The 19,660-nt window shown below is 40.4% G+C and overlaps 1 protein-coding gene across 1 annotated transcript in view; it reads left to right on the forward strand.

Moving 5' to 3' along the window:
• The first annotated feature begins 290 nt into the window (after positions 1-290).
• Positions 291-19,660, forward strand: part of LOC117479231 (peroxidasin) — a 49,840-nt gene continuing 30,470 nt past the window's right edge. Inside the window, exons 1-6 of the mRNA XM_034126256.1 lie at positions 291-519; positions 11,359-11,430; positions 12,633-12,704; positions 15,144-15,215; positions 17,332-17,403; positions 19,317-19,388. Coding sequence (XP_033982147.1) covers positions 335-519; positions 11,359-11,430; positions 12,633-12,704; positions 15,144-15,215; positions 17,332-17,403; positions 19,317-19,388 — 545 coding nt within the window. The 5' untranslated portion in view covers positions 291-334. The remainder of the gene's footprint in view (positions 520-11,358; positions 11,431-12,632; positions 12,705-15,143; positions 15,216-17,331; positions 17,404-19,316; positions 19,389-19,660) is intronic.

The raw sequence follows: 19,660 nt of genomic DNA on the forward strand, positions 1-19,660 counted from the left end.
CTGAAATGGGCCAATCTGCAACATAAATACGTCTACTTCTGCTACTTTGAGTATATTTTGATGGTAATACTATTGTGCTGTTACTTGAGTTACCTTTTCAATGCAGGACTTTCTACACTCTGGTAGTTCTACTTTGACTTAGGTGCAAGATCTGAGTACTTGTATTACCTCTGCTCATTTACTCAGCTCTCTATTGGACTTCACTTGTCTGGGATTGTGATAGACTGCACTCTCTCTCCCCGTCTCCCTCTCCCTCTCCCAGCTCCCTCTCTCTGTGTGTGTCTGTTTGAGAGGGCAGCTGGCGGTCTGTGCTCGGCTCGGCTCACTGCTAGTAATGGCGCTGCGGGCTGGCCAGCTCTTTTCTCCGTGGCTCCTCACGGTTGCTTTGTTATTGCTCGCGAGCGGACCACAGTTTGTACTTAGTTGTCCGAGTCGCTGTTTGTGTTTCCGAACCACCGTGAGATGTATGCATCTCAACTTGGAAACCGTACCAGCAGTTTCTCTCCAGACTACCATCCTGTAAGTAGCCTAGCTTTTTCTCCTTAAATCTAACGGGAACCAGCCCTCTGGGCACACCGGACGGGAGGGAATGCAATGAATGCTAAAAGCCTGGGATTTTCATTCACGTTTGATACCTGTGGTGTCAAGTTAAAACAGTTTATAGTCTTTGCATTGGTTAATCTCAGTGTTGAAAGTAACTTTAAAAAAAGTTTAATCATCGATTTCAGTTTAGTTTTAAACAAAGGGTTGTGGTACTCGTATATTTCCTGTTGTAGTGCACAGGTTTTTGCAATGTCTTTCACTAAGTTAGGACACCTGCCAGTGATTTCAGCTGTTGGCTGTAGAGGTTAATGAACAGGGTTTTTAGGGTCACACAGCTGGTGAAGTCAGCCGCAAGCAATGTGGAGGGTCAGACTCTTCCAGAGAGGTTCCTGAGCTTCAGCAAGTGTTAACATCTCTATGGTGACATGTATAGAGGAATTCTAAAGATATGGATTCTATTTAATGAGAAATGGATTTCTGTTGCGTTTGATTAAAACCACCATCCCTAGTCTGCAGATTTCATTGGGTGTGTTGTGATATTTGGGGAAGTATGTGCTTAATTTCCAGGAGAAGAAATCCCAATAGGCTTTCTTCTTTTACAATGGATCTTTCTACTACATTGTGACTTGGTAGTCAGAAAAGTTATTACTGTTCTTGGATGAAGTTGTGTTGCTCAGGTTTAACTCCCATGTTTGACTTTCCCTCTGACATGAAAGGGAGGAAATACTTCTCACTTGACAGCACTTGTGAATGTGTCCAGGTTGTCAGGAGCACTCTGTTACAGTCTACCAACTAAACAATTTCCTTTTTGATCTAGCCGGGCACAGTTTCTGAGAACTGCAATGAGAGAACACAAAGCTGCAGATCTGTTCACTCTTCCATATAGGTGACATCCTTTGTCTTTAATTTGACCCTGCTATCTTGTTGTGCATTTCAGTTCATAATGCATGGACCTATAAATAGCTTCATTCAGCCTGTTGGCAGGGGGACAAAGGGGCAACTCAGCCAGTCTGTACCACTGTAGCATGAAGTATCCTTGCCCTCTTGTCATTTGGGGTCAGCCCACAGCCTTGAAAGTAGCCCATGGTGCAGCCCTGCCCAGATACCCCAAAAGGAAAGATAAAAGTCTGCCACTTCGCCACAGCGATTGAAGGATTGTTTAGGTCTTCTGTAGGATGTGTCTGAATGTGTTAGAGGGCTGATCGCAGCAGGAGAACATGTTGTGGTTTTCCAGAAGCTTTCATGCTGAGCTTTGAAGCAGCAGCCACTTGTCGCTTTTTCCCGCTCGGCTCATGTCAGGACATGAATTTAGTTCCTACCCAGCCTTCCCTCATTCTGCTGTATTAAATGTGCAACACACCACTGGTTTTCTCTTAACGTTAGATTTTAACCGCTAAGGTAGCAGTCTTGAGGGTTGAAGATCTCCCTTCAGACCCTGAGAGCTTTGCAGGATTAAGTCAAAGTGAATGAGGGTTTGTTGTTGTATAGACACTTGACCTATAGCTGTGTGCTGTATTGTTGAAGTTAACCTCAGCAACAACAAAGTTAGTTTCCCTCCTTTAGTTTAGGTTACTGAGCTTATATTTCAATAGACTGGAAAACTGTTGAGTGTATTAGAAAATAAATCAATGTTGAATCTATACTATAAACTTAAAGTATGCATTTTTATGATAGATAATGACACTTTTTTTCAAACAATAATTATCTTTAACTTCTAAACATCTCATTCTGTTTCCTGGGCCTGCAGTAGCGAATAAAAAGTATTGGCTCAGACATATTACTGCATGTGGGCCTTTTGCCAAGAGCTTTTCTACATGACACTTGGACGAAGAAACATGGACGTTTTTTTCCCCAGTTGTTTTTGTTCTCTGTGGCCTACATTTGTTTTTCAGCTGTTTTCTCAAAGGACTTTATGTTTGAGGCATTTTAGTAAATTGCGTTTCCTCTCTGTAATGACATTGCTGCATATCTTCCCAGGGATTTGCTAGAGTTTGAAAAATGATTACTTTACATTAGCACTGTGTTGCCAACATCAAATACCAACTGTTTATTTGAACTGGTATTACTTTAGCAGGTTACATATTGGCTTTTTACTTTTGGATTTTCTAATATATTTTTGTCCTTTTTATGGTGCTGTTTTGGACGTAACAAACAAAAAGAAACTTCAACAATGTACCCTGAAAACATCACCCAGAAATGTAAAGATAAGTTTGTGTTTAATCTTTGGCTAGCCTTAGACCAGTAGCTGTGTGTGTTGGGAGAACCAATGGCAGTATTAATGGAATGAGTGTTCAGATCTTGAGTGGAATCGGCTATTTGTTGGTGCAGAATGGCCGAGTCAATTCAGTGGGGGTTGATTACCCAGTGTCACCAGGTTGTATAACTGATCGCACAGCATGGTTTTGCTATGGCTGTGATAAGCACACACATTTCTGTGGCAGACTCCTCTGGGCTCTGCATGGTCTAAAACTCTAAATGTCTTAATGTCTTTTACCCCTCACCCTCTTCACGGCCCAGAACAGTGGCCTGGTCTGAGTGAGTAACAGTGTTAGTAAGTCAGGGAGGGAAAGTGGAGTTCCATTGTGTGGAATTTGCTGCAGTCAGGCTTTGTGAGGCGCTCAGTCTCTGCAGCATTATGGAATGCAAAGCCAGAAATCCCCAAAGCTTCGCTAATTTGCACAGGGAGATTGGGCCCAAGATAGTTGTTGAAAGGAACTATACTGGCCCCTTATGCCCCTTTCACACCAACGCGGTTCCCGTTCTAGCTCCGTGCTTGCGCTCTTCTAGTTCGGAACCGGTTTTTTTTTCTCACGGGACTCACTCCTCAGTTTATACAATGTTTTGTTTCAATTAATGTATCATTTAGTTAAAAATATGTGATATATCTGAACAACAAACATCCAATGAATGTTAATCTGGGTTTTGATAGATAACATATCTCTTTTTCTTCTCTCAATAATTTTCATTCTTTTGTGCACTCAAATCAATATTAATCTATTAACTATTGCTCGTTTATACATTTTAAGAATGGCGTTTATCTTTTTTGAGAATTAGTTTTTATTTTATTTCATTTATTTGGGTCTACAACAGATGATCCAAATGTTAATGTCAGTAAATGTGTACTAACAGAGGCGGGGGTGTTTGTGAAAAAAACGGGGACAGAGTTGGCTGCTGTCAGACGATCAGCTGTGTGGCGTCATCACAAACGGACGTCGCTTCACGTGACGCTCCGGAGGAAAGGACGTCCCATTGCTCTTAAAACTAATTTCCCTGCTTCTTCTCCCTTCTCGTGGTAAAGATGCAAGTGAGGGACGCAAGGATTGAATTTAAGAGAAGTGAGATGCAGCCAGGAGATGTACTTTCCAGAAAACCATCGCAGCCATGTTTGGAGGTCCTGGTTCCTCCAACCAAGCGAGGAGCCGACCATGGATTGTTAAACTAAGAATGACTCACGCACGCCTGAGAGTACTTGGCAAGCTCACTTGGGCATGTGTCACAAAGCCAAATGACTCCCCTGACTAGAGAGAAAATGCGAGTAGGTCCACACATGGATCTCAGATGCTGGTTGAATTGGGCAGCAGCCAGGTTCACTCGTCTTCCTGGCTCAGACTCAAATTTAGAGAAACATCTTCTAAAATGTCCCCTTGCAGCTACAGTCCTCATCTGAAAAGTCTGGAGTCATAGTATATGTGTTTGCTTTGTAAATACAAAGATCAGTACAAACTTAAAATATGGTAAATGCTATGGTTGCAGATGTGCACATCATTGTCAGTGCCAAATACTTTTTGCTCCAGTGCTTTGAGAATGGTTCAATATTTAGGACGGCCACTTTAGTAAATTGTTTTCTAAACAAAATCCTGTCAGTTTAGCAACACACTTTTAAAGCATATTGATCCTAACACAAACCTTCAACAGCTCCAGTGCTAATTTTCAGAACTATGAAACATCCTAATTCTTAATCTATCCACCCATTGACTGTTTTAGGTTTATTGGTACATGCCTTGCTTTGTGCTGATGTTGAGGTTTATCAATTTAGTTACATTCACACCATTATGTGCAGGATTGGGTGGACACACAATGTTGTTCCCATTAACCAGTTCAATTTGGTACAGCCATCTGCTTTTGGTGGTTCAACTGGACATGTTTTCTGGTTTCTGCAGGTTTTCACTTTATTTTTTCCCGATTACCATTACTGTTTTGTGCCAGTTAAGTTAAGAAGAAATCCTTTAGTCACCTAATTTTCAGCGATTGTTCTTTCAAAAGCCAACAAAGCTAAATACAAAGCAGCTTATCAAGCTGGATATAAGTTGGTTATTAACATGGATTTATGTTGGTTTTGTCAGACTGCATTGGCATTATGAAATACAATTTGTATCACAGCAGTGTGGGAATGGCTGCTGATTAATGTGTGCTGTTTATGAGCTGCGACTTCATAAGAAATGTATACTTGTTGAGTTGTCTGACAACAAATGAGAACTTTATGAATCTATATTTTAGCTGCAATAAAGAGAGCACCAGGGGACTGAACAGTTATACCTCAGCAGAGTAACCAGCTGTGTGAGAAATCCAGTCACAGCCGGGAATTGTGGGGCAGCAAAGTTATAAAGACAACTTTCTATCCTCCGTAGCGGATTATTAACCTGTTAAGCCCCGAGCCTGTTTTCCAGGTCTCAGGCTCGAAAATGACATTCCCAGAACAAATGACCATAACTTCACTTCTAAAAGCGGTAAATTAGTAATCTTTTTTCTCAAAGCAATGACAAACATGTGAGTTGGATGTAGAAGAGTCAGAATCAATATAGATTTTTTTTATTTTAAAGTAAATTCAGATTGAACATAGTAAAAAAAATGTAAATTATTGTGTCCGTCCAAAAAGAAAAAAACATTACTTATAGTGAAAACCACCTTTGAATGATGGGATAGTAGACTAAAAGCTTTAGGAATCCAAACTATAACATATAATAAGTACCCTGTATCAAGATTGATGCAAAACAAGTGAAATGTGACCTTTTTAGAGAGATTTAGCACAAAAAACCCACTTCTGGGGTCATTGCCTCTGTGTTTAGTGTCCTGTCTGTCTGTAACTTTGTGTGGTAGTGTTACCACTGACAGGTCTCTCTTGAAAATGAGACCTTGTGTCTCAATGAGATTTTACACCTGTATAAATAAAGGCTAAATAAAATAAAAAATTTGGGTGGATTTGACCTATCTCTGGCCCCCCCCCTTGGTCGATCTCTTTTTAACCGTTAGAGCCAATGGAATCGAGGGGAAGTTCCACATACACACACACGTTACCAAATAAGGAGTGAGAGTGACACATAGCCAAAACAGGAAGCTGTCATACACTCTGGAAGCTATCATTAGCAGCTAATATGAAAACTCCGTTTTTGACATAAAAATTGAATTATGGATTTATCAATAATTTTTTCAAAGTGACAGACACATTGGATTAACCTATGGATTAACCTTCAGCTGCGTTTTTCTCGTTTTAATGCCATTGAACACAACTTTTTATCATAATAACAGCAAAAGGTGAGCATATCTCCGTGTTTTGCTACCTAAAGCTACGTTGTGTGTTGTCTGTATTTGCTTCCCCTGTCGCGAGTTCTGATCGCTCAGTGATGATACTTATATGAATAGAATCTGTGGAATCTCAGCTTGCTAGCTAAGGTTGTTTGTGCAGATCCGAGAAGTATATCGATCGATTTATACCTAGAGTTCTGTGCTAAGTGCGCTAGCATTTTTTCCGCCGGCGGGGGCTATGGGGCTTAACAGGTTGCACAGCTGTTGTCATTGAACTGTATTTATGTTGATTTTACAGAAATCAGAGGATGCCCTAAAACTGAAATAATATTTCAGTTTCAGCTGTGCTGCCTGTCTCAGACATTACCAGATGTTAGCTTGGCCGTGATGCAACGTTTTGTTGTTTGTGCCAAGCAAATAGGCGAAGAATAAAAGATTTCGATATTTTCCAGCAAATACAGCATTTTAAAATGTAGATGGCTTGATGTGTAAATATTCTGAGTAGAGTTGCTTGCATGTCAAATGGATATGGTAAGATGTTGACCAATAAGTACCAACCTTTTCCTGTGATGGGCCGTAGTTACACTGTCCCTAAATCACCTCAGTGCTTCCACTCAACCTAGAGTTCTATCTGAGAAACCCCGAAGGCATATTGTTAATGTAGCCTTTATTGAATAGGAGATTTAAATACGTTTGAGAAATGTATGGCTTCAGGCTTTTTGTTTAAGTAATATCCAAATTAGTCTATCAGCCCCTGTACAGGGTAGTTACCCTTCCTTTTTTACAGTTTCCTTTGGCGCTGTGCCATCAGAACACATCATGGGAGTTAACAGACTCATTTGATGTCTTGGAAGAAATATCATAAAATGTCCAGCAATCTGTGCACATTTTTTGTGACAACAGCCGAGCTGTCTCTGGGGACTCTCTGAACTATTTCCTGAGGAATTTCCCATAAATGCCTCAACTACTCAATGTCCTCTATATAGTACATACTGCTGCTTTTCTCTAGTTCCTTGATGATAAACCATCACAAAAGAGCTTCATAGACCATCTTGTTCAACTGAAAAACATTAGTCATCGCTTCCAGTTTAATTTTAGTGAAACAATTGTGGATGTTAGCGACAGCTGCATTTATATTATATAGAATAGAATTGTGAGGGATGAAACCCTCTTTAATGGTCACACATGCAGAGCACACAGCACACACACAGTGAAATGTGTTCTCTGCATTTAACCCATCCTAGTACCAGGAGTCTAGTACTAGGAGCAGTGGGCAGCTACTGTACAGCGCCCGGGGAGCATTGGGAGTGAGGGGGGAAGGGGGGTGTCCGGTGCCTTGCTCAAGGGCACCACGGCAGGGCAGGAGGTGAACTGGGACCTCTCCAAGTAGCAGTCCACACTCCATATTTTAGGTCTGGTCGGGGACTTGAACCGGCGACCCTACAGCTCCCAGTCCAAGCCCCTACTGACTGAGCCACTGCCGGACAAAGGGGACCTATCATGCAAAATGCACTTTTTTATGTCTTTTATACATAAATATGTGTCCCCGGTGTGTCGGGGAACTCACGCAGCGTCAGAAAATAAAACCGTCTCTCTTTTCCTCCGTACCCAAATCTCTAAAAACGGGGGTACAACGGAGCTGATCCAGATTTGCGTCCGATATGACGTAATATCGGAAATGTGGACCCACGGCACTATCAGAAAGTTGCTATCAGAAACAATGCCCGACTGTTTTGGACGTAATATGGTCGGTATTTACATTAGCATCGCTAACACGCTAACCTGTACTGGAGAGCATGTGTGTGAAGAAGCTGGATATAAAAAAGAACTCACCTTGTGGTATAAACGGCAAGAGAGAAAGCATTTGAGCTCCATACTGTTTCAGAAATAATCCTTGATAATCCATGATATGGCGTTTCATCACGGCAGTATTTAGTTTAGACAGCAGCTGCCGGGTCCCGCATGAGCTCAGCTCAGCTTTTTTATTTGTTATCAATTTTTATTTTTTTTAAAGCTTTATACTCAAAACCAGCACTTTTGAAACAGGAAGTGAAATAGAGGGATATGAGGCATGGCTAGAATGGGTGATCTGTTTGGTATTTTGAGCAAAACACTTCATAGACATGTTTTTTATATATTTTTATTAGGGCTGTCAGTCGATTAAAATATTTAATCGCGATTAATCGCATGATTGTCCATAGTTAATCGCAAATTAATCGCACATTTTTTATCTGTTCTAAATGTACCTTAGAGGGATATTTTTCAAGTTTGTAATACTCTTATCAACATATGAGTGGACAAATATGCTTTATATATTTGTTTATTATCATTTGAACAATGACAAATATTCTCATGAATATTAAACACAACAACCTGAACATTACAAATATTTGCCTCAATTCAACCTGGAACCTTTCTCATACAATATGTGTGTGTGTGTGTGTGTGTGTGTGTGTGTGTGTGTGTGTGTGTGTGTGTGTGCTGTGTGTGTGTGTGGTGTGTGTGTGTGTGTGGGTGTAGTGTGTGTTGTGGGTGTGTGTGTGTGTGGTGTGTGTGTGTGTGGTGTGTGTGTGTGGTGTGTGTGGTGTGTGGTGTGTGTGTGTGTGTTGTGTGTGTGTGTGTGTGTGTGTGTGTGTGTTGTGGTGTGTGTGTGTGTTGTGTGTGTGTGTGTGTGTGTGTGTGTGTGTGTGTGTTGTGTGTGTGTGTGTGTGTGTGTGTGTGTGTGTGTGTGTGTGTGTGTGTGTGTGTGTGTGTGTGTCAGGATTTTGGATAATAGCTCGAAATAAGGTCTGTGGTTGACACACATTTAAGAAACGGATCACGTTTTGTTCAGTCGGATAATCTCCACATGTCTACCCTACTTTATAATTTTCGAATCATAAATCTATTTATCATAAATCTATCGATTAGATTTATGATTCGAAAATTATAAAAGTGACAATAAATCATTGTTTTTTGGGTTATGATGCATCGACAGATAAGGTTTTTTATTCACAGTTCTAGAGAAATAATTATTAAAACACACAGTACAGAGAGCCAGAGCTGCCATTATGTGGTCAAAAGCCACTTTTGCAAGCCTGAGAGCACTATTGGGCAATGGTAATGTCATCAACCCCAATACTTCAGGACACTCAGCTGAGGACTTGAGTCAGCTGAGCCTTTCCAAACCCTTCATGCTTTTGCTTTAAACACAGACAACACTCTGCTTGGCCTTACATAGCCTTCTCTATAAAGAAACAGGGTCATCTCAACCGTTAAGTGACATACAAAGTCAAAACAACAGCAACCAACCATGACAAAAAGTTCAGTTAACAAATGATGACAATGTGAGTTTTTCAGTTTATTCTAAATGTGCTGCTGTCAGTCCATAGTGTGTGTTTGTGTATGTAGGGGACACTGGTTGAGCCAGTTCAAGGTAAAGCTTTGACCCTAGAGTATGACCCTTCATTTTACTTTAGACTTACCTCAGCAGAATTGAGAAAGAGGGCTTTCATCTCTGCACCTGAGATGGGTGCTGCTTGAACCAGCATGTCGACGCCCCTCCCCACCCACTCACCCTCATCTCTCTGAGCTAGAGGCAGTTTGGCAGCCCCTGCCTCAGCTTGTCAGGGGAGTGCATTATGTACCCTGGGCTTGTTGCCTCAAGAGGGGAGTCTTCCTAAGGGTGCTGTACCTCCTCACCTCACAGTGATCCCTGATCTTCTTACGGAAGACCCTCAACCCTCTCTTTTTTTGACAGTCAATTTGATCCAATTACAGCCTTAAGTATCCTTAGTGCTCCAAGTGCATCAAACTTGCACTCCTGTTTCATCTCCCTGATTGTGAGGTTTTATTGTTTGGTCAAAGCTGTTGATTAATTTGAAAATAATATTTTTATTTTGAAGTTACAGAAGGTGCTGCCAGAAACAACAATATAATAGCTGTTTGAAGGACGTTCCACACAAAGCATGTCAGCTACAGAAAAGCTCTTCTAGTGAAGTCTTGCACTAGCTCACAGTCAAGGAAGTCAGCATATGAAAAAGTTGGACTCCCTCTGATTGGACCCATATGTGAAGGCTTTTACAGAGTCACTGACCCATAAACATTTCACCGGCTATGAAATCAGTTGATTTGGTTATTTGGACGTCATCTTTTCAGAAATGTAAGGAGTCACCGCTGCGTGGCTTTTTGTGAATAAAGGGAAATGGACAAGATAAATACTTAGCTAATGAATACATACTGTATATACAATGTAAATGAATCAAAGGATTACGTCACTCATCCTTTCACCAACATAAAGCCACAGTAAAGCTGTTTTTGTAATGTTGCAGTCAAACTGAGAATAAGACTGATCCCAGGGTTCTCATCACCCTGGTGCCGTGACAGTTTTGCACAATCACAAGTCTGTGTGACCCGGTCTAAGATTATTTACTTGGTCATTGCCAGTGAGTGAGGCTTTCTAGAGAAAAAGGCTGATGTAGTTCTTCCTTTCTTCAGTGCAGTGATAAATCTGCTTTGTGGTTCCACCCGAATGCTCCCTTTATCTCTTTGGCCAGAGGTTTTTTCAATAGACTTTCCTCTCAGGTGACATGCTCTGTTGAATAATGCTACACTTCTTTGGTTGTTGTGGGTTAAAGCAGACCTTAAAGACCTTGATACAAATGGTGTTTCTGGATGCACTCACTGGTAAGAGTTCTCTAAATGCCCCTCGTCATCTAAATAGCTGGTTCCCCTTACAGAATATCTTATTAAAATACGTTTAGCAAACGGCTTAGTTGAAGATCAGATGACTTGCAGCCCAAGTTCCATAAACATAACATCACTGTTCAGATGACATGTTCCAATTTTGAGTAACGCCTCGTGGGTTTAAGAATGATTTCACCTTCACAGGGATATTTGCAGTTTTAGGGTCTTTACCTCGTCAAGCTATGTCACTCTTTGGTAGACCAAGAGTGATTAGTGCCGTGTCAAAGTTATTGTTATCATTACACAGCCTCTTTAAATTAAGAAGTTAAAGGAGAAAGACCCTGACAACTGCTGACTGCTGCGACTGGCTTTGATTGTTATCTTTGGGGCAAATGTTATATAAATCTGCCCACATGATTAAAGCTTCACAAAGGCATTCTTGTGAAATGAGTAATGTGTCCAATTATCCTTCAGGATTATTATGTGAAAGCTCTGCTGTTGACTTTAGTTAATGCAGATGTGTATTGCATGCTTTCAACACATTTAGAGATCTTTCAAGTCAATTGTATTCATGTACAACTTTTGATACTCTCCTTAATATGAATATGTTTCTCTTCTTTTCTACAGCGACCTCAGGTTCAACAAAATCAAGGATCTACAACCAGGTTCCTTCAAACGATTAAAGAACCTCAATACACTGTAAGTCTTTGTCCCTGCTCCTCTTTTTTGACGCAAATTTGTTTTCTGAATAATATTTCATAGTATAAGCATTTTGTTGTTAGTTGCATTTAATGAGACTTTTGAATTAAATCTAGACAATTTCCTTAAAACAACACTCTGCAGAATGATTGCCACTTCCCTGGAAAGACACACACACACACACACACACACACACACACACACACACACACACACACACACACACACACACACACACACACACACACACACACACACACACACACACAAGCAGATTCTGGCTTGTTCTGCTATGGTTTCACACATGTAGGTCAGCTCGTAATCTATGAGGAATTTACTTTTCCACTTCCACCCACAGAGCTATTTGTCATATGTCCGGGCTGCTACATGGTGCATTGCTAAGCTAATTAAGGACCTGTAATGTTTCAAGTGTTTGTGTTTTTCTTGGGCAACATATTAGTTTAGCAACCTTCTTAAAATAAAGAACAAATGTGTGCATGTTTCAGCAATGCCGTAATAACAGTGTTTACACTGTTCAGCTGACTGCTCAAATAAATCAGACACACCTTAACATTATTAAAATGCTTTCTCCTGTGGCAGCTGCAAAGAAAGGTAGAAGAAAAATGCAAAAATAAGAAGAGTACAAATGGAATGTGTAGTATATACGGTTATATACTGTATATCCATAGATAAAAAAACATGAGAATCATTGCAGGCTATTAACATAGTGGTTTAGATTTAGTTTCAAAGTAAAGAACAGTCCCTGAAAGCAGGAGAAAGCCGGGCTTTTCCTATCAGCCAGCCAGCTATGTGGACTGCTGAGAGCTTTATATCCCCAACAGCTCTTTTTGGTTTCAGTCTGCAGTTCCACGGACTGAACAACAACATAACCTAAAAACCATCAGTCTTTGAAGTACAGCGACATGTCCTATATTACTTTATTAAAAAGATCACAACACTTTGGGAATAACAACTCTGCACACTGCAGGTGTTTTTTAAATCGCAGAGAAATATGAAACTGTGTTATAAGATGACCAACAGAACCTATACTGTGACAGACGTCAGGAGGCAATTGATTCAAATTCCTTTCAATTCCATTATAATGTATTTTGCCTTAAATAGCTTTTTGCACTCCTCTCCGAATTAACCCACACAAACTGTCCATCTTGTAAAAAATATCCCCTGTTGTCTTTTCTACACAGCCTCCTCAACAACAATCATATACGAAGGATCCCCAGGGGGGTATTTGAAGATCTGGAAAACCTCAAATATCTGTAAGTTGCCTCATATCAATGTTGTTGTGCTTTTAAGGTCAAGTGATAGAGTTTAAGAATATGTGGCAGTACCTCTTTACAGTCAAACATGATAGTTGGCTGTTAAAGGAGTTCACATTTGTTCCATCAACAGAAGAGGGAGCATGGTGAAACATGTCTGATACTATTGTTGCAAAAAAACAACACTTATCGATGGTTACTGCTCAGACGGCTGGTGTTGCTAGACTGCTCAGACAGTATACATGTATCAGGGCAGTGTTCAAAAAATACATCAAGGAACAGTCTCCCTTTGTCTGATCCTCTGTATTTAAGTGTCTGGAAGCCGTGACCTGGAGGCAGGGTTGAGAACAGATTGTCGAGGCGTGTGTAGCCTCAAGGTTTCTGTGGGATTGCCAGTTTGTTCCCTTTGTTCGTCACTTACATTATCATCCCACAGGCTATAGTCGCGGTAAGAGCACTGTCTGTGCTCACAGTTAGATATGGACTGATTTCCCTGCCTGGAACTACGCAGTACATGTGCACAGTGCCTTGTGTTTGGTGATATTTGTGTACATTTTGAACTGAAAATAACATTATTTTCCATTTAGCTCTGATTAGACTAGGTGTCTGCATAATGGCAGATAAAGTACCATATTCAAATAAATAATACAACTACTGATCAAAGTCTGTTTGTGTGAAAGAAGTAGCGTGACATTAAGGCTTTACTGGATAAGAATGTCATGTATTTAAACACGGACCACAGCCATTTACCATGCTTTTTAGGTGTGACATGTTTGCCTTTTTATATAGATCAAGTCTATACTGCCTGTGGATTAAGCAAATACTCTCGCCCTGCTAGAATATAAGAACATTAGGTCATGCACACTTATTGACAAAGAAAAGGTCTGTCTCAACTTAAAGAATTTCAAATGAACTGAGGTGTCGCCTTCCGATAGTTTGACACATGGACTCTCAGGGGGCAGCCCTACGTGACATACTGTTACATCACTGTCCAGATCATATTTAGGCCGAGCACTACACACATGAGACAGGATCATACACAACAACTCTGAGAGAGAGAGAGAGAGAGAGAGAGAGTGGGGGTGAGTTGGCTTTTAACTTTTTTCTCTCCTCATTTCACCCAAACACAAACGTGCGTCATCTATCCTCCCTCTTTGTGTTGTAATTGAATCCTGTAGCTATTTTAATTACAATGGCCCTCGCAGTTAAACGTAGAGTTGATCTTAAGCCTGCACCATTGTCTCCTCTTTGTGATTAGGGTAAGGTATCCCCCCCCCCCATCTCTCCTCTTTACTTCCTTTAAACCTTTGTAAAGTCCACTCCCTGTCATCTTTCATGTCCTCCAAACCCTAATGGCCCGGGTGCCCCCTCCCCCTCCCCCTCTTCCACAGCACAGTCATACAGAGTTCAATGCACCTCTTTCTGGGAACCCTTGATTGAATAATGTATTTCTTTTATTTTTTATTATTCTGTTACCTTACATCCATCTGTAATTGTCAATCAGTGCAGAACACAGATTTAATTCTGCATCAAATAACTTTAATTAGATTTCTTAGTTACATACTGATCTTTTTTTAGTTTACTGTAAATGTATATCTTTTGGTTTTGTGATGTTTAGTGATCAGCAGCAGTCAGGAAAAATCCTCCTGGTTCTTAAACCCAACAACAGTGATAAAAGAAGTCACCAAAGTAAAGAAATGACACTTATAGTTGCATTTACCATCATCAGTATGTACGGAATAGCTTGGCATGGAAATGAATTGTCATGGTAGCGTTACCAGAGACAGGCTCTAACATTGAGAAAGGCATGCAACTATAGAAAGAGGATGTTTATTTGTCCATGCATTGCGTCACTTGTACTGTGGGGAGCTCTCTATCTCTCATCGTGTCTCATCATGAGTGCAGTGTTGGAAAGTGACACAGAAATATGGGAGAGTAAAGGGCAGAGCCTTACATCTTTGCTTTTCTAGTATCACATGTCTGTAACATGTATGATGGATGGAAAACATGCACACATCAAGGGTATTTGTCTTTCAGTGTGCTACAATCCCATAATAATCCTGTATATGCTGCATATTACACAATTATTTCAAGTTCAAATTGATGATCTTATGTGATGCACACACCATGTTAACAGCTACACATGTTCTCATGACGTGTGCACATATCTAAGTCTTTGATTTGGATTGTGTTATGTAAATGTAAACCTATACTGTTGGACTAGTGATGTCAATGAAGCAGGAAGTGTAGTATATACTTCATTCAAAACATATTCTACAGTGTTCATATATGTAATTCATACCATCATAAAATGGCAACCAGACAACTGTATTGTGATCAGATCCCCTCTACCTTCTCTTATAATAACCAGACAGAATTCAGATGATCCTGTGTGAGTGTGTGTGTGTTACTAATGTTACTGGTTATCTCTCCTTCCAGCTATTTGTACAAGAATGAAATCCAATCAATTGACAGACAAGCATTTAAGGGGCTTGTTTCTCTTGAGCAACTGTAAGTGACCAACTTCCTCGTTTACCTTTCCTTCTGCTCGACCAAACTGCTACTCCCCACCCCTACTGTCTCCCCGTCTGTAAAACACCTCTCGCACCCCCACCCACCCCTTCCTGAGAGATTGCTAAACAAACAAACAATTCATGATCCCTGGTAAGGTCAACATTGTTACACAAGTCATGTGATGCATTTCACAAATATTGGCATTATTACTGAGCTGTTATGAACGTTGTATGACATGACTGTGTGGGCCTTACACAGTTGTCATGATGTTCAGTTGTCATTACCGTGTCACTTTCCACCTCCAACCCCCTGCGTGCGCCCCTCTATCCACTTTTCCACCGCCACCATGCATGCCGTGTGTGCACCCACCCTTGTATGCCGCACTGACCCTCTTTGACCCTTTTGCATGAGTCGCATGTCTTGTGGTCAGGACGGCAGATATTTGCCACCCCCATGCAAAGCCCAGAGCATGACGTCTAGCCTCGTGCTGCCAGTAGTGTTGTGCTCGGTCAGAGCTCGTGCTTCAGAGCAAAGCTTGACTTGCAATGCGTGTCTCCTGCTACTGCAGAAACGTCCCTTGTGCTCCAATTTGCTGCTCTAAGTGTTTTGAGAACCCTTTAGTGCATAATGTCTGTTAAGTCTGTGTGATGAAATGTAATTGCTTTCTGTAAGTCTTAAAACACACACAACCCTGTTGTATCTTTATACCATGTTTGACTATAACAACACATTAGCAAATGTTGTTTGATGATATATGAATTGTGATCATAAAATTGTACAAGATTTTTTTTACAGTTTGTCAAAAAGCCATAATTATAACTTACATGGTTGACTAGCAGATTAAAGGTTTTTGGTCTCTTTTTGGAGCTGATTACTTATTCTCTAAAACTGGATTCACAGAGCAACAGATACAGAATTCACCAAGTCAGACCACCCCCTACATCGGGGTCCATGCCTGGCAGCTGTTTTGAGTTTCGCCGCAATAATGAAGGGTTTTATATACGAGTGACAAGTTCTGAGCCCGATTGAATATACTTGAATAGTTATTCTATATCACCGCTGGAGCGTTAAGTCACATGCTTCTTAGTAATAGCCCCAGCTCTCTCTGTTGTTGTTTTATCAACATGCCAGTTGGGTTGTTAGGGATCACAAAGGAACACACACACTTGGTCACAACATGGATGCAAAGCAAGACATTATCTAGTTTTTTTACATTTAAAACCAATTCTGATTAATTTGAATGTTATCCACATCTAAAATTGTTATGACAGCAAAACTTGATCTCAAATGTTATTGAAGGTGTAATGAAAAAAAAAATAGGATGTTAATTGAAAACTAGAGGGGTTTTAAGTGGCTTTAAAATGAGCTTAGTTCTGTCTTCATTAAACCATTGTGTCTTTCTGCTTATCTGTGTTGTTTTCTGTCCAGGCTCCTTTCAACACTAGAAAACACCCAAAGACAAAATGTTGGATGTTCAGTGCAGCTTTTAAAAATACAGAAATAAATCAGCAGTTGAGATACACTTAAAGAAACAACTACAATTGACTTTCTAGTGTTGAACACATCCAGAGGAATTTAGCATTTTATTGTACACTCTATGCTGCTTTAGTTTGTCTGCGTGTCTGTTTTGTTGCTGCAGCTGCTTTGTCTGTTGCTTTCACTGTCCAAACAAACCAATTGAGTCCTTACACCTATCGATCTGCCATCCCTTTGATTTCCCTGACATTGTATTTGGTAGCCTGTGCTTTGATTTATGTTTTCTCAGCTCAGGCTTTTTGGAGCATAAATTGTGTTTGCATTCCATGTGGTAATCGTTGTTCCTGCTTTTCACCTGTGGGCAATCTCATTTCAAACTTCAGCCAGAGACTTTCAGACCCTGTACATCAACTCTCCAAGATGGATGCGCAAATTCCTTTTTTTAAACTACTTTTGAACATTTTGAAGTGTTAAGGGATAGACAGGCGAACAGAAAAAACTAGAAAACACAGTTTTTTCACAGTTTTCTAAATGATACACCTCTTAGGCTCTTCCAGGACGATGAATTTATATTTAGTCAGACAGGGATCCCTAATCCAGTTTGACTGTGCTTTGTCTATGCTCTGTTCTTCTCCAGGTACCTGCACTTCAACAACATTGAGTCGTTGGAACCAGAATCATTCACTCAACTACCAAAGCTGGAGCGACTGTAAGTTCATCCTGTCTGACTATTTCAACCTAAATGCTCAATGAAATCAACTGATTTAAAAAAGATCCAACACAGCAAATGGGTTCACCAAGGCAACTCATAGAAACCATAAAGCAATAACTGGCAAGATGTACTTACTGTAAAATAAATGAAAAATCAGGCAGGTCAAGATTCTGAACCTATACTTGGTTCCCATGACGCTGATTAGTTTGTCCCGTTTCAGCTGTGAGATTATGCAATTGTCCTTTAGTGGTTTATTTGTTTAACAGATGACTTAAGACCTATGTCGGGAAATATATTGGGTTTGTGTTATTTTCTAATCATGCTGCTTCCAAAAATACTCTCATTGGGACAATCGGTCAGAGAAAAACAAACCAGGGGGGCTGAATGAGATCACAACTGTCAAGTCAGAGTCATGGAGTGGACTGCGGGGTCGAGGACACATCTTGGCCTCATTAAACACGGAGCTGAGCTAATTGCAACCACAGATAGGAATGTCAATCTGAACATCACTGATTATATACTGCAGTATATCGCTTATATTGTGATGGGTTCCTCCAACTCTGTAGGACAGTTGTAACTTCGGCAATCTAAATGTACTAGATATAGAGTTTCCCCTTGGAATCTTGATATGGTCATCTTAAAGGAGCAGTGTGTAACATTTAGTGGCATCCAGCGGCGTGGTTATGAATTGAATATCGAATGCTGTATCGCAAACCCCACCTTCTGCTGATAATCTTTGGCTATCAGGTTATGTCACAACTTAAAAGACTCTCTATAGTCAGTACTTGGTTTATCCGTTCTGAGCTACTGTAGAAACATGGTGGAGCAACATGGCCACCTGCTTATTATAAGCTAACTAAGACAAAACCATAATTAGTTTAAGGTGATTATACACAATGAAAAAAGTGTGACAAATATATCCCATTTTAAATCCTGCACGCTACTTCTTCAAAATGAAATAGTGATATTAATATTGTTGTCCCTGACCACAATTATACATAAACACATGCATGCAATTGTTTAAAATAATGTAGCTGTGGTTCTTTTGTGGACCAACTGCCATTATCTTCATCAGAACCAGTTTACTTTTTTCCAGGAGCATACTGGGTTTCATAAAAGTTGCTCCATTTTATAAAAGAATGAAAGAACAATAAAAGTAAGAATGTGCAATAAAGAGATCAAATGAAAAAGAATCAAGATATTTATACAAACATAAGAAGTCGAAGTAAAGCTGTCAGCAATGCCTGCATACGTTCTGGACATGAGTTTTCTTGACAGCGTGCAGATGTGATGTCGCTTCTAAAACGCTCTACCAGATGTCTGAGGGTTGAAGAAGTCCTGTTAAATTCCTGTTTCATTATCCCTGTTTATGGGCCAGTGGCTGCCCAGTTCATCCATACTTCCCAGTCACTGAGGAGGGAAAGAAGAAGGAGAGACACCTGCAGACCAGGGGGGGGGGGGGGGAGGGAAGGAATTCCCAAATGCAAAGTCTAGAGTGGCTTGTTGGGGAATATCTCCATGGTCACGGTCAAAGCAGAAGTGTCCAGTGATCATATCTGTAGGTTGGTTTCTACAGCTTGGGATAGAAGATGAAGTAATGCATCAAAGATTCTCCTGATCCTCTGTAGTTGTTTAAGAATGAGACGTTTTGGGGGGAAGTTTTGGTACAAAGCCTTACATAAACACGGAAATGTTTTGATGTCTACTTATAGCAGAACAATATAAGTCTCCGGGGTCGTCCCGTTGAACCTCCATTGCATGTCTGGGAAAATAATCATGTTTTTGTCCATTATGATAAATGAAACATGATATTAACAAAAAGCACATATTCCATTATTATTCCACTATTTCAACAAAAAAAAGTATTTCTGAAAAATGTTTATCTTAAAGTTTGTCTGTCTTTCACTCAGGTTTTTGCACAACAACAGAATCACCCAACTAGTCCCGGGAACCTTCACTCAACTTCAGTCCATGAAGCGATTGTAAGTAAAAAAAAAAAAGTCCCTCAAACAGCTGTGTTGAAACGCATGTCTCTATCAATTTCTGTAGCTTACTCCCATGACACCCATTATCAAGTGGGGCCTGTTGTCTGTTTCATGCCACATAACCACACTGCCATGTTCTCACACTTTGGCTGCAAGGTGCTTTCTATCACAAGTCATAGCCCTTCCTGCAGTTTAGAGTTTTGAGTCAGCTGCAGCGGGGATTAAACATTGATTGTGTAGTGTAAGTTATGATCAGAAAAGCAAAGAAC

This window comes from Trematomus bernacchii, unplaced genomic scaffold (assembly GCF_902827165.1).
Source record: "Trematomus bernacchii unplaced genomic scaffold, fTreBer1.1, whole genome shotgun sequence".
Classification (NCBI taxonomy): Eukaryota; Metazoa; Chordata; class Actinopteri; order Perciformes; family Nototheniidae; genus Trematomus; species Trematomus bernacchii.